This window comes from Echeneis naucrates, chromosome 4 (assembly GCF_900963305.1).
Source record: "Echeneis naucrates chromosome 4, fEcheNa1.1, whole genome shotgun sequence".
NCBI classification, from domain to species: Eukaryota; Metazoa; Chordata; class Actinopteri; order Carangiformes; family Echeneidae; genus Echeneis; species Echeneis naucrates.
This window is the reverse complement of record NC_042514.1, coordinates 4,161,727-4,185,853: the sequence shown is the minus strand read 5'-3', so window position 1 is coordinate 4,185,853 and position 24,127 is coordinate 4,161,727. Positions and strand designations below refer to the sequence as shown.

At 43.8% G+C, this 24,127-nt stretch overlaps 2 protein-coding genes across 4 annotated transcripts in view; both read left to right on the top strand.

The window, feature by feature from the left end:
- The window catches only part of myo9b (myosin IXB), a 51,054-nt gene extending 37,009 nt beyond the window's left edge, over nt 1-14,045 (top strand). The window contains exons 18-44 of one of the 3 annotated variants that reach the window (XM_029499364.1): nt 702-815; nt 1,614-1,653; nt 1,803-1,925; nt 2,009-2,089; nt 2,310-2,420; nt 2,748-2,873; nt 2,962-3,111; nt 3,233-3,393; nt 3,566-4,675; nt 5,288-5,363; nt 5,537-5,655; nt 6,339-6,457; nt 6,919-7,112; nt 7,199-7,306; nt 7,401-7,571; nt 7,657-7,698; nt 7,787-7,898; nt 8,366-8,439; nt 8,849-9,041; nt 9,177-9,305; nt 9,552-9,657; nt 9,854-9,985; nt 10,147-10,270; nt 10,538-10,588; nt 11,448-11,563; nt 11,648-11,787; nt 12,266-14,045. In XM_029499364.1, the coding sequence (XP_029355224.1) occupies nt 702-815; nt 1,614-1,653; nt 1,803-1,925; nt 2,009-2,089; nt 2,310-2,420; nt 2,748-2,873; nt 2,962-3,111; nt 3,233-3,393; nt 3,566-4,675; nt 5,288-5,363; nt 5,537-5,655; nt 6,339-6,457; nt 6,919-7,112; nt 7,199-7,306; nt 7,401-7,571; nt 7,657-7,698; nt 7,787-7,898; nt 8,366-8,439; nt 8,849-9,041; nt 9,177-9,305; nt 9,552-9,657; nt 9,854-9,985; nt 10,147-10,270; nt 10,538-10,588; nt 11,448-11,563; nt 11,648-11,787; nt 12,266-12,819 (4,576 nt within the window). In that variant the 3' untranslated portion in view covers nt 12,820-14,045. The remainder of the gene's footprint in view (nt 1-701; nt 816-1,613; nt 1,654-1,802; nt 1,926-2,008; nt 2,090-2,309; nt 2,421-2,747; nt 2,874-2,961; nt 3,112-3,232; nt 3,394-3,565; nt 4,676-5,287; nt 5,364-5,536; nt 5,656-6,338; nt 6,458-6,918; nt 7,113-7,198; nt 7,307-7,400; nt 7,572-7,656; nt 7,699-7,786; nt 7,899-8,365; nt 8,440-8,848; nt 9,042-9,176; nt 9,306-9,551; nt 9,658-9,853; nt 9,986-10,146; nt 10,271-10,537; nt 10,589-11,447; nt 11,564-11,647; nt 11,788-12,265) is intronic. The other 2 variants (XM_029499366.1, XM_029499367.1) reach the window with 2 other exon arrangements.
- A 634-nt stretch (nt 14,046-14,679) lies between these two features.
- use1 (unconventional SNARE in the ER 1 homolog (S. cerevisiae)) lies at nt 14,680-19,820 on the top strand. Its single transcript, XM_029499368.1, has 8 exons — nt 14,680-14,880; nt 15,768-15,817; nt 16,051-16,129; nt 16,232-16,384; nt 16,496-16,511; nt 16,628-16,658; nt 17,068-17,230; nt 18,115-19,820. Exons 1-8 carry the CDS (start codon nt 14,782-14,784, stop codon nt 18,295-18,297), a joined length of 774 nt encoding a protein of 257 aa, XP_029355228.1. The 5' UTR covers nt 14,680-14,781; the 3' UTR covers nt 18,298-19,820.
- The last annotated feature ends 4,307 nt before the right edge of the window (nt 19,821-24,127 follow it).

Here is a 24,127-nt window from a genome sequence, read left to right as displayed (position 1 = left end):
CATGGTAAGTATAGAAAACCATTGCATGGAAAAGCCCCAAGGGATGAAAAGTCTCCGTATTAACCTCAATGGACTCTGTGTCCAGTGTAACCCCAGCTCCAGTTAAAGGACAGTGTGCCCTGAAATTTCACAAATAACAACTTACAGTCACACAGCCAGTAACAGCCGCAGCATGGACACAGATGGCCGACCACACCAAACGTCAACTCAGCTCTGCATGTTAACTACCACAGTGGCAGGGATAATGGTGTAAATACAACCCCCCCCCCCCACCCCCACCCCCATGTCTCTTTTGTGTGCGTGCTTCTTCTATTTTTAAAAAGGATATGGCAGCATGGTTGGGTGGTCTCGAGTGTTATGTGGTTTCCACGAGAATACATTTGGTTAGTTTTCACAGATGAGTAGAGAGCGAAAGCAAAAGTTTCTCTTGATAGCAGACCCCCAACTATCCTGCAGTGTGTATTCTCTTTTTGTTAACTGCATTGGTGTGTTTTCCTCTAAGGTGTCTGAACCGTGGTGTTCTATCATTCCCCTCTTTTTGGGTATGTTTGTTTTGGGGGGTTGTTGTTTTTTTTTGTTTTCATTTCCCTCCCTGCTTTTGTGGGTTTTTCCATGTGTTCTCCTAATGTTCCCGTCCCTCCTTCCCTCTCCTTCCCTCTCCTTCCCTCTCCACACTGGGTGTTTGTTTGTGGTGTGATCAGAGACATGCATGCAGAGATCATCAGCTCCATAAAGAAATTGCAGCTGGATGGTGAGGACCCTCGCAAACTGCTGCAGTCCTGGGGTCGCCTCCGCTTCCCCCGACACGTCCTCCAGTGAGTCTGCAGACAGATCTGGCGTCAGCTCTGCTCCACGTCAGTCCAGTCTTGTGGGCTCAGGCAGAACATGCTCCTAATAAATTAGATGCTTTCATAAAAGCAGCATCAGCAACCCTTAGATAGGTGTTGTGTTAGGGTTCCATTAAACCACAACATTTAGTCACTTCTCTAAATGGTTCGATAACACCTAGTGATCTTCACATCAAATGCACTCCTGCTCCATCAGCAGACAACAGCTCTCTTTTTGCATACTACTACTTTTTCACAGAGGCTACAGCCGTAACGCCTTGAATACATTAATTTGCTGCATGAGCATTATCAGTACTGTACTGGCATGTGAGGTCTTTTGGAGCATCGTATGAAAACATGTCCCAGTGGCCTCGCAGCATGTTACAATGTACCATGACTTCTGTAGTCTGACACAGCAGCGTATCAAATATGGACATACATTTTTGAGGAAAACCAGAGAGCATGTCTGTCTGCGTGTTGAGTCTCTGCTCAAATTAGAGTTTAGAGTTTATTTCCCATCTCCTGCGCCAACTTCCCTCCTCCTCCCCTTCTTCATTATCCTTTCCCTGTCAGTCATTCATTTCTCACCTCCACTTGTAATTCACCTCCGTCTTCCAGGTGCAACTGCTCGATGCATCACTGACTGACAGCGCATGAAGAGGTCATACAGTTGTTACTAACCCAGCTTCTCACCTTCCATCCACATGCTTCGTTCCATCCTCCTACCTGAGCTTTTAACACCCCCTCTAACTCACTCCAAATCTTTTTTTCTCTCTCTCTCCACAGAAAAAACAAGAACACCAAACAGAAGCAGGTCATTCCCAAGGTAACCCTGAATTACGTAATGACCTACAAACCTGAGACTAGTTCCGAAAGTCTGATAAGGAAAATACAGCAGATTTTTATGATGTTGTATAATTTTGTTAGTAGCATTAGATTAGTAGTAGATTAATCTGCTGTGTTGCTGTCATGCAGAGTTTGCTGGACTCTCGGTCTCTGAAGTTCATCGTGAGTATGACGCTACAAGATCGCACCACCAAATCTCTACTCCACCTGCGCAAGAAGAAGAAACCCCCAAGCATCAGTGCCCAGTTCCAAGTAAAAATCTGGTCATTTTTAACATTGAACACACCTTCTGGCAGCAGTTCTGATAATTCAGTCAACCCCTTTGTCTCCTTCAGACTTCACTGACCAAGCTCTTAGAGACTCTGAACAAAGCTGAGCCTTTCTTCATTCGCTGTATCCGCTCCAATGCTGAGAAGGTAAGATTTGGGTCATGTTTTTTGTCATTAACTATCCTCTCATTAAAGGCTGAAGTAAAAATTTCATTTCCAGTTGCTGTCTTAACTTGATTTAAAAGTCCATACAAAATCTGAAGCATGAAAAATGTCACAAAAATCAATTAACATTGCTGTTTGGTGTTGGCATTTAAATTGTAAAAGTATTACCAAATATGCTTCTTCTGTCCTGATCTATGAGCAGAAGGAGATGTATCTGGATGAGCCTTTGGTGGTTCAGCAGCTGCGATACACAGGAATGCTGGAAACTGTTCGTATCAGGAGGTCAGGCTATGGAGCCAAGTACACATTCCAGGTACCACACAGTTACTCCTCTTTGGAAAAACCCCACACGAGGCGATGGCAGTACTCATAATGCCACACCTGCACAGGAATGCAATATTTTGATGGTGCAATACTACAAACACACGTGAAAACAACACGTCATATTATAGGTTAAGGCTGAGTTGGTTGGAGCTGCTGCCATCACACCCAGTTTATTGGGATGTTTAGCAAATTGTTGATGATTATTGTATTTAAAATATTACTGTGATTAATCAACACCGCCACATATGTCCTTTCCTGACCTGTTCTAGTCCGTTCATTTCTTCAGTATGTGGCCCGTGTTTTCTTTCCCCTACAGGAGTTTATCCAGCAGTTTGGAGTTTTGCTGCCAAAGAGTGCCACTGCCTGTAAAGAGGATATTTCAGAATTGCTTGAGAAGAAGATGGGCCTGGACCCCAAAACGTTTCAGATCGGCAAAACTAAGGTACTGTACACATTATGCTTTCGTTTCATCCTATAAGCCCTTTGTCTTGTTGGCATCTGTTTCTGTACACTTGGTTGTGCTTTCTCAGGTATTCTTGAAGGAGCTGGAGCGTCAACAGCTGCAGGACACGCTGCACAAAGATGTGATGCGTAAGATCATCTTCCTTCAGCGGTGGGCCAGAGCTCGTCTGCAGAGGACGGAGTTCCTGGACATGAGAAAGGCAGCCATTTTGATCCAGGTATCCACCTTGCAGCATTTTTTGTGTTTTTAGGCTCAATATGCTCATTTTGAGTTTTTATTTTTTTATTTTCATCAAGGAGAGAATTCAAATATAATCCTCACACTCTCCTCTCTCTAAGCATTCATGGCGTAGATACTGCAAAGAGGAGCAAAGGCGACGAGCAGCCACTTTGATTCAGTCTGTGTGGAGAGGGCACAGACAGAGATTAGAGTACCAGCGCCAAAGACAGGGAGTAACCAGAATACAAGCCCTTGTCAGAGGCCACTCTGCACGCAGGAGGTAACAGCACAGGCATTCAGTGAGACTTCCTGATTGTGTGTATTTTGTTTAGTATAATAACATAAAATAAACCATATGGTCTACAACAGATTTGCTACTCTTCTAATGAACATGTAATACTCTAAGAACATTTTTAAAGATGTGGTTCATTGTTATATTTCATGTTTTACAGGTGTCACTCTTTGCGTGAGGTGAAACAGAGGGCTGAAGAAGAGGAAAGGAGGAGGAAGGAAGAGGAGGAAGAGGTGAGGAGAAAAGCAGAGGAGGAGGAATTGAGGAGGCTGGAAGAAGAAGTGAGAAGAAAAGAGGAGGAGGAAGCAAGAAAGAGAGCAGAAGAAGAAGAGGCAGCCCGGATAGAACAGGAGGCCCAGAAAAAGAGAGAAGAAGAGAAAAGACTCACAAGAGAGCCTAAAACAAGAGAGGATTCTGATATAGAGCTGGTGACAGAGGAGATGCTGGATTGCAATGCCTCTCTTGGGGAGGAAGATGGGGAGGTTAAATCAAGCTCACATACAGAGGAGGATGAACCGGACAAGGAGGAAGAGCTAGAAGAGGAGGATGATGACTTGAATTTGGAAACCAACGGTACTCTGGATGAGGCTGGACCTCAGCCAGATAAGAATGCAGAGGATTTGGAGACGCAAACACTAGGACAGTCAGATTCAGACCCTGGTCTGCCCTCTGATGGGGTCACTTCCAACGCACTGAAACCCACAACTCCAGATCAAGTGTCAGATAAAGAGGCTTTCAGCACTACCTCCGCATTTTCCAATGCTGAAAACAGAGTACGACTCCCAGCTACTAACAAGGGCCAGTCGTCCAGGAGTCAGGAGAAGAGGGAACAGAGGAGACGAAGAGGGCTTGAGCACAACCAGAGGGAGACTGACCGAGCTGCCTCCTCTTCCTTGAGCCCAGCCATCAGCACGGACCAAACATCTCCACCGAATAGCAAAAGCCAGGAAACTTCTAAGCTGAACGAGCGTTCAGACAGCAAAGAGCTGGACCAGTATACCTTTGTAGCCTGGAAAGGGGTGAAGAAGGAGGCAAAAACTTCTCCAGTGTCCGGCCCTGTTCGTCCATCTACACTCTCCCTGCAGCCCACTGACCCAGGGCCTGATAGAAATGGCCTAGGTGAGGCCGGGACAACAAGCCTGCAACGCCGACCAGGAGCAATCAAGGAGAAGCCAGAGAAGTGGAGGGGAAGGAGGAGCGACGGAGAATACTCAGAGAATACCAGCCCTCCACCTCAGACTCGGGAGGAAAGGACGAAAAAGCCACAGCTGTACGTCCTCTGTTATTGTCATGATCTCAGATGTGCCAAGTCTGGTCATATTCTATATTTTTTCTTTGACCAAATCCCAAAACCGTCATTAAACTGATCCCATAAACAACGCCTGTGGGGCCAAATTTTGATAAACCTTTACTAGCGCCAATCTTGAAAAGTATTAAAACACTCACACCGTACATCATCCTGCAACCTTAAAAGCTTACCTCAAAGACACTAATTATGTAGCTCTTTTTAAAAATTATAGTTTATATATTTGAGACCTGTTTTAAAGGCTATGATTTTCAGGTGAAATAAACGGACCTTGGGAACTGAGTGCCACAAACAGGCCAGGAAAAGTAGAAATATACACTTGGATCTGTTTCTTTCCTGGGATTGGCTTTCAATAATAAAAATACAGAACATTAGCAGCCTTAGCTTCAAAAAAATAAAATGGTGTTGAAGATTTTTTACGCCTGTTTACGTCATTGTATCTTATTCATCACAGATGGAAAGTCACGGTTGATCATCTGACATTAATTTAAAGGATTTTTTGCTGCCTCAGTTGTCAGTATCTATTTATGAATTGGTTTTCTTCTGACATACATTTCTCAATTTTTCCATCTGCAGGGGTGAAACAGCCTCCTCTTCAGTTGACAGTTTGTCTCCAGGCTCTGAAGGAGCTGGTTTCATTTCAACCAGAGAGGTATTTCATATGCTCATCTATAACTTGTTTTAAATGATGTTTCAAATATTTTTGAAAGTTATCGACCATTGACTGTACAAGCATTTCTCCAACCTGCCCAGTAAACTACCCATCGTTCATAATTTATGAGTGTAAAAAAAGTTGATTTTCTATTTATGTTTTCTGTCCTACAGACATTTTCCCACTCAGAAGGCCAAGGTGATGGCTCTAAGGGGAGCTCCATCAGAAGGAGACAACATGATGGTGCAGGAAGCCAAGATTCAATTCACACCATCCCATCCACACCAGACAAGTACTGCACTTCAATACACTGAACTGGCTGATACTGTAGACACAGACTGAAATGAGACAGAAAACACATTGGCCATTGTTTTTTCGAATAGGAGGTGGACTGAAGTAGGTCTGCAGTGTTATATTAATATTGGTAATGGTAGATTCTGTAATATAAGATATGAGGAAAACACTAAATCGTTCTTTCTTCTTGAGCAAGATCAGTGTCTGCCTGATTCAGGTACATGGGGAACATAATCCAACCAAACTTTCCCTGAGTGCCATTCACAGCCGGAAATTCCTGCTTAACTGACTTTTCTCTGGGCCAGAGTTATATCGGGGAGATCGTCGGGTAGATAGTTTTGTGTACAATTTGTACCGTTGCTATGGTGGCACAACAGAGCAGAGCTTAAGTATATTGCACTTAAATGCAGCCTCTTGCAGGTTTTAATGGTATTTTTAAATACTACTCATTTTGTTTATTTGCTTCAATGGTCTGTTTTATCTGTTGCCAAGATATAATACAGGGAGACTCATATGTGCATGTGATTGAGAACATGCAGCAGTCGGTAATGCAAAATAATCTGTGTTATGCTCTGAGAGATGAATGATTAGTTAGATACTGAAAAATGTGTAACTTAAACAACTTCAGTCCTCTTAGCATTTGACAGAAATGTATGAATATTCCACTCTTGTATTCTGCAGGTCGGGTGGTTTCTTCAGCAAGATTTTGAAAAAACGACCCAACAAAGAGGCCCACACTCCCGACAACGGAGAGATGACGCTTGCCCAGATGCTCAGTGAAAAGTCGGCAGTGGGGGAAGGTAAACAATAAAAGCAGGCAGCAGAGGTTGAGTCTGTCCAAGTGCTAAAAATATTTTCAGAATTTTCTGAGTTGTTTTGTTTGCCTTTTTTTTTTTTCTTTAACCCCCAACGTGATTTTATTGAATAAGTCACCAAACTCTAACATTTCATGTTAGCATTCCAACTGCACTAGAGCTGCACCTCATGTGCACCTCATGAAGTCGGACATGTAAAGACAACACAGGTGTATTATCATTTTTTATTCCCAGGCCTTAACTTATCCCGCTGTTTGCTTTCTGAGAAAATACTGACCCGTGCAGGTTCCTGCTCAGCGATAACAGAATAACTTTACTTTGGGTTGTGTTTCTTCCATGGTACTCAAGCAGAGTCTGAAATGCTCCTAATATCATGTATTTGCTTTTCCATCATCTAGTCAATGTTGGTTTTTCTTAAATTAAATTATAAGTATTGTCCTTTTCAGCTCCAGCACCTGGACATCCATCCCGAACTCATTCCCAACCACATGGTGACCGGGCTGGAAAGAGTTTTGGTCGTAACCCCTCTATAAAGATCAGTCGTGCTACTCGGGTCTCAGAGCAGTGGAATGCCTCACTGGATCGCGAGATCACCAACGCCAATGAGCTACGGCACCTCGATGAGTTTCTTGGCAACCAGGTAAATGAGAGGTGAACCATCTTTCTATTGTTGGAAACAATTTTAACATGTTTACCCACCAAAGTTCTTTTTCTGTTTCTCTCTAGGTCAATGACTTCCGCTCCAGGGGGAAGCAACTGTCAGCTACAGAGGCCATTTTTGTAACAGCCACAATGCAGTTCAGAGAGAATATCAAAGCCATGTATTCCCTCCCGGTAAGCCTCTCTGCAGGAACATAACACGCCCTCATCAAGAATGTCTTCAACGTTGTCTCCTCTTCCTCATATTCTCTCCTGTTCTGTAAACCAGAAACCCACCATCGGTTACAAAGGTCTGATGACAGGCTACCAGAACAAAGTGATCCACCTGGCGGGCGATAAACAGAAAGGAGAAGTACAACTTGTGGTCAATTTGTTCCAGTCAGTGCTCGACGGCTTCATCAGAGGAGAGATGAAGAAAGAGGAAGCTGAGCCCGCAAAGGTGATTCCCTGAGATCTGACATTGTTCATTCCAATTAGTACAAATCTTAATTGGTGACTTATTCACACCTGCCTTTGTTTTCCAGCCTGCTAAAGCTCGGAAGAAGAGGAGGAAAAAAGACAAAAGTGTAAGTGTGCACAGTTCAAGATTATCTTGTTTGCACATTTAATCATTTTGATTTTCATTTGTTATTGAGTGACTATCTGTCTCATTAGATGGAGAGTCCCCTGGATCATGTTTTCGTCAACTATCAGGTCAACATCATGCAGTCATGTGACCAGTGTAGTTCCTACATCTGGGTCATGGAGAAGGCCTACATGTGCAGCTGTGAGTTAACACCACAAAAAAAAAGAAAACTGCAGGACAGTGGTCTGAATTTAACACATTTTCATACTTTTCCTATTTAACAGTGGAAAAAACTTTTTTTACTTGATCTCTTATTAAATATTAGTAGTCATCAGTTAATCACAGGAGTGTTTTGGTCATAACATGCAATAAACCATCTGCAGGTTTAAGTGCATATTACCATAATAAATGAAATACTGCACTGAGCAATCACTGTCACGAATAGCAATGTGCCTGACCGCATCTCGTTGTAAAACCAACACACCCAGGGGCATTTGGATGGGTAGGAAGTGTATTTGCTATTTAAACAAAAGGGGTGCTGGACAACAAGATGAAAATTTGCATTGTGCTTTGTGCAAGATGTTAGACAGAGCCCTTTGTCTTGCACAATAACAAAACTATTCATGTTCTTGCATTAATTTACACTTTTTTAAACTCTTGTTTGATAGATTGCAAGATGGTGTGCCATAAGAAATGCATTTGCAAAATAGTCACTGACTGCTCAACCTTCTGTGCCAAAAAGGTATGAAAACACAAACATAATGCTCATATGACCCACTGATCTGGATAAATAACTTAGACTGATAACAGATGAATGTTATCGTACAGTAGGAAAATGTAAAATATATTTTAAATATACTAGTGCCACTCTACTGTACTACATCAGCTCTCCTATGCTTGATTTGTTATGAAGCTGTAGCAAAAGGAACTTTAATCAAGAAAGACTCAGTATTGTACGACTTCAAACAGAATAATTCAAGTGGCTGGATATTAATGGAGTGTGTAAAAAAAAAAAAAAAAAAAACACTTAGTGATGACAGATAATCTATCAACATTGTGTGATTCAGAAGGACCTTGTAGGTCGATGTCGCTGAGTGAGTGACTGGATAAGTAGACGTAGACTGACGGGTGCTGCCTGTCTCATTTCACAGAGTGATGAAGAGCCCAGCGGTCTGCACTTTGGCGTGTATGTGTGTCACCTGGTCAGCGATAAGAACCCAGTGCCCATGGTGCTGGAGATGATGTTGGAGCACGTGGAGATGCATGGCCTCTACACCGAGGGCATTTACCGCAAGTCTGGCTCTGCCAACAGAATGAAAGAGCTACACCAGCGACTGGAGACTGGTAAGACTCTTTCTAAATGATCCTCACGGTTAACTAACGATTAACTACGTTGTCTCAATTTATCAGCCTTTTTATTTACATAACATTCAGGTACACTCAGATTTTTGTCTAATGGGTAAGTTTTGATGTTCATAGATCCCCACCAGGTCTGCCTTGAAGACTACCCCATCCACACAGTGACAGGCCTGGTCAAGCAGTGGTTGAGGGAGCTGCCTGACCCTCTCATGACCTTCACACATTACAGTGACTTCCTACACGCAGTGGGTGAGGAGGCTGCTCCCCAGCAGGGGGCAGGATTTTACAATTTGTTTTAGTAAAGCTGGCCTTTTGTTTTCTGTCCTTCCCTCATCTGCTTCCAGTAATTTTTATTTATGTTTTTTTTTTTAATGACTATTAGTTTAGAAGCAGAGAAGGTTGATTACATGTTATTAGAAATCAAACACAGACCCTTTGAATGGGATTAATGTGTTTTGTTTTGTTTTGGTTGTTTTTTTTTTTTCCTTACACCAGAGCTGCCAGAAAAGCAAGAGCAACTTCATGCCATCTACAAAGTGCTGGACGAGCTTCCGACGGCGAACTTCATCACCCTGGAGAGACTCGTCTTCCACCTCGTCAGGTCGACATTCCTGATTGTAGTGTTGTCATTTTTAATATGACTGTGAAATTAACCTCAAGTGTTTGCTATCCAAATATCACAGTTACTAGGTTTCTTTTTTCCCCACAGCAGTTAAGTTCAAAGGTTTTTTTTATTCTTTTTTAAATGCAGGTAAATAAATGCTAATATCTAATCAAATATCGGACCTTTCTTACAGGGTCTGTAAAGAGGAGGCTCACAACCGCATGTCTTCAAACTCGTTGGCCATAGTTTTTGCTCCATGCATCTTGCGCTGTCCAGACAGCGCTGACCCGCTGCTCAGCATGAAGGATGTTGCTAAGACCACCACGTAAGACCTCCATGACAGCAGATATAACCAAATCAGTTATTTTGTGATATAATTTTACATGATGAGACCTTTTTTCATGATGCCCTGGATGTCAGCTGTGAATTAGTTTATATACTTGTTCTTTTCATCATCTGCCATCACACTCTCTCCTCCCTCTGTAGGTGTTTAGAGATGTTGATCAATGAGCAGACCAGACGTTACAATGAGAAGATGGAGGAGATCGAGCAGCTGGAGTACGCTGAGGCTCTGGCCGTCAACCAACTTAAACTCAAGAGACAAAACACGGTGAGGAAGAACCCCTGCCTTCCTCCGAACCACCTTTGTTCTGTTCAGTTTGTTCTTAAACCATAAAGAAGAAATAGATTTCTGCTCAACCTCAGGCCTGGATGTAAAGGGAGGAGCTCTATACATTTTAAAAAGTCACTAATGGTATATTATGAAATAGGACATACTATTTAGTTTCCTTTAAGTCGTACAAAAAGCCCCAGTGTCAGAGGCTGCTGTTCTACAGTTACATGGGTAACATGGCCAATGTTCCTTGTCTCTCCTTAGCTCTGCTGGCATTTACCTCTCAGGTTCTCAGCTCCTTACAAAGGAGTGGTGGTATGTATCACTGAGTTTCCTGGTACAGTAGCTCTAATAGTTGTAGTTTGTCGTAGTGTTCCATGTAGAAGTATCTGTGCATGGCATGTTAGATGTGGGTGACTTTTAATGCTCTGGCTGTTGTTGTCTTTTTTTTTTTTTTTTTTTTGGTTGTTGTTTTATTTTATTTTTCATCTTTCATCCATCACCCCCTAACTCTTGTTACTCTTCCCTACTAACTGGTAGTAGATTGCATGTTTCTGTTCTGGTTTGGTTCAGGCCCTGTTTGTGATGCGAAGGATTCGCTGTTTGCCATCATTCTTACTCTCTCTGAGGGGACACGATGGCTCTGGGTTGGTGTTGTAATTGCTGTCTTTGGAGAGGATGATGACCTAACTTACAGTGCTTGAGATCTATGATGCATATCTGTCTTTGTGCCGTTCCAACATCTTCATATTCTGAGAAAACACCATAAAGCTCTCAAAGTGTTGGTGTTTGTTGATCGGTTCGACCTGTGTGGATTGTGGTGATGTGTCCTCTAACTTTTTATCACAGCTATGAACAGTTTGCCTTCGTAAAACCCCAATTTTGAAAGGATGAATGTAGTTTGTTTGTTCTTTCTTGGCTTATTTTGTTTTACCGTTAGTTTGTTTTTGTTTTGTTTTTTTAATGGAAATGCTCTCAGGATGATGTGCAGATGCATGAAAACCACAGGCCACACCCTCACTGCTCTTCTCACTCTTCTCACTAACAACCTTTTGAATCAATTTCAGATTTGGGCCAAAGTCATTTTAATGTCTATTTTATGGTGTTGTATATAATCAGTATTTTCAGCTTGTACTGGATAAGGTTTGAGTGTGTGATGTTCTGTCTTCTGCAGGTGCATGAGAAGGCCAGTTCTGATCTCAGTGTGGTCCCTGAGAACGAGCCTCTGGACTCAGACACAGAGGCCGAGAAGAACCTGGTGGAACGTATCAAGTCCATCAAACAGGAGAAGTAAAGATGCCTTTTTTTTGCTGTGACAGTATTCAGAGGAGCGTCTTTCACGCCTCTGATGTTCTAATCGTCTCTCCCCTGCAGAGAGGATCTCGCCTGTCGACTGCCAGAGATGGAGCAGCCTGGTTCAGACCAGGAGAACTTGGACTCCGAAGCCTCGCTGAGCTCTGAGAGTCTTTTGGACGAGCAGCAGCGCTCCTTGGCTCACAGCTCAGACCTTGAAGGTCAGTGTTGAGGAGTGTTGACTCCTTTCTTCTACCTGTTTCTCTCACTTAGCTGTGGGTTTCTGACCAAACCACGGGGGGCCACTGGATTGGGCCCTTCCTGTGTTTTGTGGTGCAGGTTTGGACCAGTGATGGTGATTTGGGGGCGGTGGCGTCTCTGTAACAAAGCAGGTTGGAGGAACAGCAACCGTGTTTGTGTGTTTGTGTGTGTGTTTGTCAGCATACGTCTGCACGCCCATGTATGCACATAAATGCATGTGTGGCACAGAAGCATGCTCAAACTTCATCCAAATGAGTTAACAAGACATTTGGCGCACCTTATCACATCAAATCTTTGTTTAACTGCACCTCATTGAACCTAATTTTTGGAAAATAACATGGTTGCATGATCTTCCATTGGTCTTCACCCCTCTGTATTTCTCTGAGAATCAGAATCATGATTTTTCCATTCTTCCATCCTTCCCTCCCTGTCTTTCAGGACGAGGTGGCTCCCACTTGAGGAAGCACAGGCCCATTTGTCCACCCAAACCTCCCGACCTGGCCCACCGACCAAAATTCCTTAGCGGGCGAATATCAAACCTCACCCCTGCTAGCTCCATTTCCTCTCTCTCCAGCTGCGCTTCTTCCACCTCCGAGTCCTCCAGCTCCTCTCTCAGGCATCCGCTGAAACGCCGCAACCCCATCATCCCAAGCACAGTTAAACTCCCCCCAGGTGTCCTCGAACAGAATGCAGCCTCGAGTCCCATTCAGACTTACCCCGCCCCTGAAATTCAGGTGTGTAGAGACTCGGTCAGGAGAAGAGAGCACCCGGGCCGCCGCAGAGACAGCACGCAGTCTTTGTACATCGACAACCCCAAGAGCGACCTGGTGCTGCACTTCTCCTCCTGCCCTCCCTCCGCCTCCTCCTCCTCCACATCTATCTCCACGGTGTTGCAGTCTACTCAGCAGCAGCTGCGCCACAGGACACAGGCCTCAAAGGGCCAGAGACGTTTTTCTGACCCCGACATACCTTATGTGGAAGAGGAAATCTGATTGGGACAGAACAGGAAGTTGGAGGCAGCGACCTCCAAGTGGACGTAAGAGTGACAAAAACGAGGTTGTAGAAAACCAGAAGAGAAAGAAAAATCAAGAGGAAGAGAAATGGTTAAACGTGATGAGCTGAGACTGCAGGCAGAAGGAGTGAGACACAGTGATGTTTGATTGTTATTCTCCGAAGGAAACTAATCAAAGAACTGCGAATGTGGGTCAAGTCTTGTTGTCCAACATTACAGCAAAAATAACCGGGCAGGATGTTGCCAAGCACCTTTTCTATTATTTTGGTATTTTGTGGTTACTGTCAGCAAATTCAACAGAAATGATGGAATTCAGTTTTTCCGGTTTCCCTGTTTGTGTTGTTGTTTTGTTTTTGTTTTTTGTGTAACACACTTTTGCTAATTCAAGGAAATAATAGAGGTTCCAGTCGCACTTTTCATTTCTTAGTTCTCCTAATGAGCAAAACTTGCTCACTGAGTTAACTCAAGTCAAGTTAGCTAGTGCCTTGATAATGATGCGTACAATAATTTGAACAAGAAAGTCATTTCTTGGGTCACTCTTGTGGAACAGTGCTTGTAGTGGGGGGTCGGGGGGTGGGGGGATATCTGGGATAAAGAGAGGGTACCTTTATCTTTATTGTACTGAACCGACAGAAGATGGGACACTTTCAGAACAAGGACCTAAACATGCACAGTGAGACAAAGGACAATAGTCTGTCCACCTCCGCCTTCTACCTGCCGCACCGCAAACACCCAATAGGAAGTCATTTACGTAGCAAAGGGAAACAGCAGCACACGCCACTTTTTCCTTTTGACACAAAAAAACCCGCAAACACAACACTGGCCATTATGCAACAGCCGTGCCACGATGTCTGTAAAACCGCTGAGTCCTTGGACTTACCTTCTCCCTTTCCAAGATGAACTTGGCTTCACTCAGCTGTGGACAGTCCCATAATGAGCAGCTTCCGCAGAAGTACATTTCAGCTTTTTATGAGATGTAATACTAAAGTTCCCCTCTGACTGCTGTTGAATGATGTTTGTCTGGATTGTTAGGAAGATGTGACGTGTAACAGAGAGTGTATGGTTTGGACTGAATGGTGTAGTGATTATTAGTATTAACACAAAATACAGAACATGATGCTTGTAACAGCGACTGGTGTGTGATTTGATCGGGCTCAGTGGGAATAGTTTCTCAGGATTGTAACACGATGAAGTTCAACCGAATCAAGAAAGGAGGGAAATTTCAGGTTATCTAGTTTTGTTTTGTTTTTTTTTTTATGAGAACTCTGACTGAAGACACGTCAGACATTGACAAACAAAAATGAGTCTCTTCCAGATACACTTGCAAGATTAATATCCAGTTTTTTTTCCCAATTACATTAAGAAACTTTTGTTTCAAGTCCTCCTTGGTTGTTCATCAGCTACACAAAAATCAAGTGATAAAGTGTAAAAAAGTTTTCTCTGCTCACATTAAAAGAAATTGGAGTGTTTTTATTTTATATTAACTGAGTTCAAACTAGGTTTTGCCGGCTGAATAAATTTGTTTTCGAAGCTGATAAATATGAGTCCAGATAACAGGACAATAAAAAGTTCCCCGTTAGTACAAAGAAAGAAAAAAATGTGGCAAAATATTTCTGTTTCTCATCAAGCCAGAAACTAAATTACTACAAATCAGCTACAATCACAGCTAATTTTAGCCACAATAAAGGCATCCAAATTCCTTCCAAAGATTTGGAGCAGTGTCAAAACAGACATGTCTTTTTAAAAATCATTTTTATTATTTTGTTTATTTTTGATGAAATGATAAAATTATTCCAAACATTAGTACATTAATCGTTTCTAAAGAAAAATATGAAAATAAATAATCCTTTAAAAAAAAAAAATCGTATACGTATGTTCAGATGTGTTTCAGATGGTGGCGCGGCCGTGACGTCATTCATCTGCGACAGTGTCGGCTTCAAACATGGCGTCCAGGCTGGAGATAAATTTCATCCGGTTGTTGTCTCGCTGTGAGTCGATCGCTTCGGAGAAACGAGGAGAGACGGAGTGGAGGCTGGAGAAGGTGAGGAATCCCCGGGGCCCGGAGCCTCCGTCCTCCGGACCGGACGAACCGGAGCAGCTCGGCCGCGGTTGTTGATGTTTTTTCGGCCACGTCGGCGAAACAAGAACCAGAAAAAAAAAAAAACATTCGCCGGTTTTACTGAACAACATTTAAATATCTCACAGATAGGCTGTGTGTTCACTGTGCTATATGTTGTGTTGGTTTTTGTTACGTGTGTGTGTGTGTGTGTTTGACAGAATAAGCTCGAGGTGATCCAACACATACTAAAGCAGACACACAAACACAGAAACACACACCGTCGTATTGAAGACACTACAGTTGGACCAAGACGACCTTTTAAATGTTAAAGGTTTTTTTTTTTTTTTTGGTGTGAAGTTAAAGTGTTACAGAGCAAAACCAACTAAAAACACAGAAACACACCCAGATATGACGAAGACTCACAAGGAAACACAACACTGCATCTTTGTAGCAGTTTTAAAACGATCCAGACAAAATCTGGTCTGGTTTTGTTTCATAGGACTTCTTTTCATCCATTGTCGTTTATCCTTTTTGATATTTAGGCTGTAAAATAAGTGAAAATAGTTTCTGACCCTGATGGCTGATGGAGACTTTAAGAAGCTGGACCGTTTAAAAATCAGTTCATTTTCAGTCCACTGATTTATCTTTCTGGGATGATATCTCTTTCTAAACTGCGACTGTTTCTAATCATTCATCCTCATTAGACCTCAGTTTACTCAATAAGGTCAAAGTTTAAATTATCTGGAGGTGAATTATTTTGATGGGGTTCATTTTTTTTTAAGCATATTCAGTGCTGCTTTACATCAAACCCTCAGAATACCTTTCAATTAAAAGGTGTGTAGTCACTGTTTGTGTTTTGTCTCCTGCAGTATGTTGGCGCTCTGGAGGAAATGCTGGTGGCTCTGAGGAAAAACCCCTGGTAACAACAACAACAACAACAGCTTTGCTTGGATTTATTATTGCTAATGTCTCTGTCACGTTTTCACTGTGGCCTCAGTTGGCCTACACAAAACCCACGAAATGTTGGGCAGCTGGTGAACTCGATCACATCTATTCTTTGAATGTATAACTTATGCCGCTGCTCACAGTTTTATTTGAATTTGTGTAAAAAAAAAAAAACGTAACTCAGAGACACGTTGTGTCTTCATTCAGCAAACCCACACCGGAGGTCCTGACTGATTACTCCAGAAAAGTGGATTTCCTGAAAGGACTCCTTGAGGCAGAGAAACTGGTTTGTTTATGTACTCTTCTGAATTTTAATATTATCAGCTGTTGTTAATTTTTGGAAATTTCTTTCATATTCATTTTTTCCATCTTTGCTGTTTGCATTCAGTCTTCACCAACAGAAAAAGCTTTAGCCAATCAGTTCCTTGCACCCGGACGAACACCCACGATAGCCAATGAGAGGATGCCTGCCACTAAAACGGTCCACATGCAGTCGAAGGCGCGGTGCACAGGAGAGATGAGGGACGAGCTGCTCGGCACGGTAGGACGAGCAATAAGGCATTTTCTTCGTATTTGGCTGCAAAGGCTGTGATCTGAAAACTGGATTCAGATATTTAATCTGCAGATTTATTATTTTTTTTTGTCATTACAGGGTTTGTCAGGCAAAGGTAAGTCAACACTTTGTGCCCGCCGCACAAATTCTCTTTAAAAAAAAAAAAGACTGCAATTCTGGAAATTAGTTGTTTTAACAGGTCTTTTTTTTTTTTTTAACTCCTCTTTGAAGGCTCGTCGGCGACAGACCTGCGAAACAGAAGGTAATGGTTTGTTTATTATTCAGGATAAAAGCTAATGATGAATGTGTCCCAACAGCGAGTGACATCCGATGATTTCTGTTAAGTTTGAGCATTTCTAATTCAGACTCACTGGACACGGTCTAACTGTGGATAAGAGCCTGAGCTGCGTGTCTGCAGTAAAAAAAAAAAAAAACCTTCAGACCTTCTAAAATAAAAGTGTATGAGTTATTGATGTTAGCCGGTCAGTCGCCTGTGTGTGCTTCAATCATCTGACATTGAAACTGGGAAAGGAGAGCAGGCAGTCCTTCATTCCAGCCCAGACCACCTCCTCGTGTGTTTTCACACCTGAACTTAGTGCTGACTACTTGTGACCCGGTCAGATGGGTACCAGGTCTGACCAGGACCAGTAAAGACATCCTTCTGTGTGCAGAGGTCTTCCTTTGGATGAGCGTCAGTCTGCCGCCGAGCTGGACGCCGTCCTGCAGCATCACCACAACCTGCAGGAGAAGCTGGCGGACGAGATGCTCAACTTGGCCCGAAATCTGAAGAACAACACGATGGCAGCTCAGAACATCATCAGACAGGACAACCAGGTAACTGCAAGGTTGTGCTTGTGCGTTAGTCAAGGAGCTCGACACACTGCAGTTTGAGAGAGCACCTGCAAAGAGACAAAACAGAAAACACCTTCATCAGCCAGTAAGCTGCAGTGTGTTGAGCTCTCAGGGGCCCCATACAAGAATCTGAAAGAGAATGTGACTGTTAATGGCGCCTTCAGATAAAAGCCCTGTTAAGTTGGTTTTTCTGGTTTATGCTGGACCAAACAAAAGCAGCACTGCTGCTGTTCTTTCCAAACTTGTCAGAATCATCGCTCGATTACGTTCATTATGTCTTTATATTAGATAAGATTAGTTTTTTCTTCTTTTTTTTTCAGACATCTAGTTTTAGGTTTGTTTGCCCGACATGTTTCAACGTACGTAACTGCCGTCTTCTTCAGAGTGTCACCAGATGTTACTGAGGTGATGTTTCCGAAGGCGTGACCTTCCTGTCTGGGTTGACAGGTCGGTCACGCCTTCTGCTGTCCGCCCCCTGCGAGATGGCACGCCAGGTATGGGAGAGCATGTATGCTCCCTCATGCGCTCCCTCATGACCGACCTGTCAACCCAGACAGGAAGGTCACGCCTTCGGAAACATCACCTGATAAGATGCATCATCAATAACATGTCAGGTAAACAAACCTAAAACTAGATGTCTGGAAAAAAAAAAGAAAAAAATAATCATATGTCAGAATCATGTTTATTTATTTTGCCGTTTTCTGATATGAACTGATTCAGATATTCAAAATATTCAGCTGTGGGCTTGTGACTGGAGGTTCATTATTTCTCACGTCTCAGCTGCTGCTGTCCACAAGGTGGCAGCGTAGGACAGGTAACATTCCGGGCTCCAGAAGGAACTGACCGTGTCCGCTGTCTTTTTGCAGACCCTGAGCCAGTCCATGAGGCAGGCAGACCTGAACTTCGAGAAGCTGAAGACGGAGTCGGAGCGACTGGAACAGCACACCAAGAAGTCTGTGAACTGGCTGCTGTGGCTGATGCTCATCCTGGTCTCCTTCACCTTCATCAGCATGATCCTCTTCATCAGAATCTTCCCCAGACTCAGATGATGACTGACGGGGCGCGGTCCTGAACTCTTAGTCCCACATACTCCCATGTTTACATGAGCAGTCGCTGCGTAGGCCTCCTAGATCTCCACAGCATGGCTGTATGTGTGATGCAGATCAGTAGCGCTCAGAACCAAAACAACTCAGTCCGGCGTTTGCAACGTTTGCACCTCTGAGGCTGAAATTCTTCTTCTCAACAGTCTGATGGCAGAAAGATGCAGAAAACATTTTGAAGTATCAGTATTCATTTTTTCAAAGCGCAGTACAGAGTGTGAATCGAGGTGAAGAGCAACATGGTCTTAATACGCAGCCAGCAGGGACTGAGCCTTAATTATTTTAATCCCTCATCAGGTCGGCAACCAGCCATTTAACACGTGTATGCACTTTCTCACTTAGTTGAAGTCGGGTTTGTCGAATGTTATTTTTCGTTGTGCGTTTATCGAAGAGGGTTTATGAACCATCCGCCATCTTGCACACGTTGCCATGGAAACCTTCTGTTTCCTCCCAAACAATCCGACTCATAAATCACTGCAGTTTACTGTTTAGGATTCATGAGCTCACCGTTTTCTGCTGACACATCAGCCTCAACTTTTAGGTTCTGAGGCTGAAATAAGTCTGAAGTTTCTTTACAGCTTCTTTAAAGTCCGTTTATAAACCATTTATGAAATGTTTGTGTAAATCATATGGATGTTACAATATAATTTCATCAGTTTTCATCCATTTTTCACCTGCAGGTGAAGGTTTTTGGAAGCGTTCATGGCAGAGAGGCTCAGCCCTTCACTGTTAGATTGAATTTATTTCATCACGCTGCGGATTAACAACGTCTTTAGTCCTTTTGTGTGTCGGAGACTTTGCCTTCATACACAAAGACAAAGTGATGTATCTGTTGTAGCTGGTAACGACTGGAGAAGCTGCTGACGCTGATGAAGTTAGATTTTTTTTTTTTCCTCCCATTCTGTGACCATGCCCCCCCCCACCCCCGTGCAGCCCCTCGTAAACAATCACTATGCATATAGAGCTGCGGTTGTGTGTCTGTGTGTGTCTATACAGGATCACTACAAAGTAAATCTATTCCATTTCCTGTCGTCGTGTTTGAAGAATCTTTGTGAGTACTACGTGTGTGAAGTCAGAACCCAAATTGCGCCCTCTGTCTGTGCGACAGCCGGCGCTGCAGTGACTGCGGCCGGCCAGCGTGCGTCAGCCTCAGCTCTAACGTGAGCTCAGAATGACCTCTGTGACCCTGACGGCCGGATCCAGCCGCGAATCCTAATTTAACCCACTACTCATTTAGAAGTGATCTGAGGATTGGAGTATGGCTAAATAAAGGCAGCTGGCCACAAAAAAAGCACATGACGACCATATGTGACTCTGCCTGATCATTTTCTTGGCTTTTGTTGCTCCCTCGTTCTCCCCGGCTGAGTTAGGGCCGACTAACCGACCGATGGAGGTTCTCGCAGGTTAACATTCCTGCTGTGTTGTCGGTGTGACTGTCGTCTCAGGCCCGTGGAGCTCAGCGGCCTGTCCGGGCTTGCAGCTCTGCCCCCGGCCCTTCCTCTCTCTCTCTCTCTCTCTCTCTCTCTCCCCCCTCAGCCCCGCCCCGGCTGGGTCCAGGCCTGGCCTGCTGTGTATTTTAGGATCCCTGGGGGGTATTTTGCCCGCTGGAAGCCGAGGTATGCAGGCCACCAGGAGACCAAATGAGGTTGTGTCACTGCGGAGGATCATCATCCCTCAGTTTAATCACAGCTGTTTGTGCCTCAGCTACAGCTCCGCTCTCTGACGCTGCAGCACATGACTTCAGCAGCCATGCGGTTTCTCTGCTTCATTATGGCGGTATTATCTCATTAAATAAAGAGAATGTTCCCCATTTGTGTTTTAAATTCCCACATATGCCCCAGAGTCTGGGATGAACCGAGCACAAGTTCCTTTTTCAGCGAAATCATCTGTGCGGCTCATTAGCGGCACTTTTAACCCCTGACCCAGTAAACATGAAGCCTTTTTCCCACAGGGCTGCTCTGAAAACGCAGTCGGGACTTTGTGCAGACATTTGTGTTTTCTGAAAATGAGCCTAATTAATCCAACGAGGCGTTCCTCATGGAGACATTATAAACTGCAGCCATCAGTGGATTATTTGTGTTGATTTGACGGATACAGTTACATCGACCTGACATACAAAACAGGATGCGCTTCAGAAGTTTATGGGTTTCAAATTAGCTCCATCAGCAGCTAAAGCATTAAAACACTTCAGCCACAGTAATAATAACCTGAAATTATATATACACCACTATGACAGCCCATAATTCACCAGGAATACTTAGAGTACATTTTGCTGCCAAAGAGGACAATGTAGTTTTTTTTTGTAATGTGTGAGATATTTCTGCTTTAACTTGAAGGTGACATATTTAGGTTTCCTTCACGGTGATGATGGAGGTTTGTTCCTGTCCTGCTGATCAGATCAGCTCTGGTGCAGACAAACAGAATGTTTCCAACAGACCTGTTAACATTCGGTGTAATAAGTCATTTAATCGTATTATTTTTCACTGAGGGACTGAGACTCATCTGTCGTGTACTGCACGACTAGTGACTATTAATATTGTCCAAACGTGGAAGGAACCAGCGATATCGTGTGTTTGAGGGATTCCAGAAAACTCTTGGTTGTGGCCGTGATGAAGGAATCAATAATGATAATATGGTGGTGTGCCACTGATAGTCGATGTGTGTGTGTAATATGTGCTTTTATTTGGTCTGATCCATCTAAACTGTGGAGCACTGAGGGAACTTCTCAGCGCGGCATTGGGCCTGTTAAACAGGCCGACTCTCTCTTTTTAATTTAGTTTTTGGCTGCAGCTACAGTGAGGATTTGGGCTGCCTACAGAGATGAAGGAGATTTTTCTTTCATTCTCTCTTTTCTTTTTTTTTTTCCCATCCACTTCCTCGAGGGAGCAAAAGGGTAAAGAGGAATTTTCTCTTTCTTTCTTTTCTTCTTCCTGCCAAAGTTTTGAATGTGCTGCAACATTAATGGCCTAATGGGAATGTTGAAGTCTGCACTTATTAAGCTTTTAAAGTGTGTCACTATCGTACACGTGCACACCAACATCCACAGAGGATCCGAAGTGAGCTGCTTCTCCTCAGCATTCAGTCACAGACGTCTGACCTGCATCTGTTCAGCATCCAACCTCCACAAGTCAATAAACTCCTTCAGGAGATTTGACTAATTATTTGCTTTTATGGTTTAATTTTCCACTTGTTAACTCTTAGTTTTCACTGAAACTGAGAATGCCGTCTTCATTCCGATCGACGTTGGTGGAAACACATCCAGGTTTTTGTTGTTTTATCCCTGAAAGAGTTCATCTGCTCTGTTGTTGATTCAGAACAAGATGGCTGCTGACTGTTTCAGGGCAGCTAACATGAGTTCACAGAACCAGTGCTATAGCTGAAAAGTCCAAATGTTTTTTGTCGTGAGTAATGATGTGATTATTTTTTAGCTTTGCATCAAACAATTCTGTGGATATGATTCATAGGAACCACGGAGCTAATGGTGCTAATGATGCACAACAATGTTACAACACAAGCTCCTGCTTGCTGCTGCTGCAGTGTGAATGCCGTGCTTGGCCTCATTGTGATCTCATTTATATTTTGATTAATTGTGCAGACTGACTCGGAGGCCGCTGCTGCATTGGTGAATTTGGATTTAGGAGTAAAGCTGTTTTCATTATTATTTGCAGACTTCAGTTGTTTTCTGCTGCTGATCCAGATCTCCTAATCTCTCTCATCTGCACAGGTGTTGTAGGACTGACTCTGTTTTCACTTTGCCGTTACAGTTTCCCCCAACATGTGTGTGTGTGTGTGTGTGTGAGAGAGACTTCATGTTTCTGTATCTGTCCGTCTGCGTGGTTGTGTTGTGTCTCTAGCTCTTCCTTAGTCTGAACACTCTAATGAGGGTTCCTCTCCACACTCATACACACACACACACACACACACACGTGCAACGTACAGCTGTGTTGTGGCAGTTTTGTAACTCGTGCCTTGAAACACACATTTATCATTTCCTCTTCTACCACATTTTGTGTGAAAGCAGACGATCTGCGTTAGTTTGTGAGAGTCTAGCTCTCCTCCAAAACGACATCACAGATAAAGGAAGCAGACATAACAGTCCACCTTCAGCGCTGTGCTTGGTGTGTCTCTACATGCCTGTGTGTTTTCCCCTCTGCACGCACTTGTGTTTATTGCACCGCAAAGAACCAGGTCACATGTCGGTCCCTGCAGCCCCCTATTGCCCCTCCATCCCTCTGCCTTCCCGTGTCAACAAGGGGGTTAATGCAGCGAACCTTCCAGCCTGGCGCTGAAAGACTCCGGCGGAGGAAACCTGCTGGTTTCTGGTCACTCTTTGATATACAGAGCTCAGGTAGGCCTGCTGCTGAGCGGCTTAATTTCTTGCTTCTTTGCTCTTTAACCTTCCAGTAATTCAGGCTCTCCCAGCAGGCCGACTGAAGGTGGTGCTGGCAGTCACTCATACTGCAGGAGGCTTTGCAGCCTGATGCTGGGAAGTCGAGTGCGTTCGCGTCAGCCAGATTAAAATATTGATGCCACTTTCTGCACGCTAAATGCATAAACACCTGGTTCACTTAGCTCCAAATCTGAAAACTGGAGGAAACGGCAGCCAAAACATAAAAACCAAACAATTTCATTCAGTTCCAAGAAAGTGCCGACGCCTGAGAGAGATTTCTGGCCATGACGTCAAAACACAAACAGGGTTTCACAGAATCAGGTGGAGGCATGTGAGCCGCTCCACCAGGTCCTGACGTGGCGTTCGCTCAGTGAGGAGCTGCTGTTGGAGCAGCTAACGTTAGCCGTTAGCACAAAGAGAGGCAGTTTGTAACGACAGCCCCTTTTTGGCCTGTGAGGGCCACCGTCGGCCTCAGAGAGTGACAGAACAGACTGAATGTGCAGTTTTTAACCTCGGCTGTCTCAAACTGGGACAGTCTGGAGCTCAACAAAAGCACTTTTAAGAGAATTTTGTCACTTTATAGGAAAATTTCTTTTCTGTCTTTTGTCTGGATGTTCAGCGTTGACTGAAGATCCCCTCAGCGTCCTCGGCCTTTCAGGGGCCCACGGACTGAACACACATCCATATATTGAACTGTTCCTTTAAAAGTGTGTAAAACTTGAATCGGGGTGATTTGAGGAGTCGCAGGTGGTTTGGATGCTGCACTTGTTTTTGTTGGAGCAGACTAACCCTTGGGCTGGGAACGGGGGGCCTTGAGGGCGAAAGCTGTCAAGGACGTGAGGAGGCAGGAGCAGGGCCCGGCAGATCCTCGGGCCAGAGCCAGGACTGGGCTGAGGCTTCAGGGATGGGGCCTCCTGTGGGAGAGCTGTCCCTCCACAGCAGGTGGGTTTGTGTGTGTGTGTGTTTCCACTCCAGGATCCAAGTTTTTAGTAAACATGCAAACAAACAAAACGCTGAAACTGATGCTCAGACACAAAATACTGCAAAAACAAATGAAACTGGGTTTCAGGTTGCCATGAAAATAACCACATCTTTGTAATTGTGTGTGTGTGAAACACACAGAATCCTTGTCTGAGCTGCTTTGTGAGGATGTTTGAGCCCAAGGATTCTTTCAAGGGTAGGGTCAACGTCATTCATTCCATGTTTTGTCCTCTGACTCGGTATGTCAAGGCCGACCAGCTGTCCGTGATTAATAGCAAATATAAAAGTGCAACGTTTTGTTAAAAATTCTTCTTCAAGGTTTTGGGCAACATGTTATTTTCTCTGTGCAGCCTCCACGAAAAGCAGCTCAAACAGTGAATGTGAATCTCAGGATTTCAGCAATTTGGG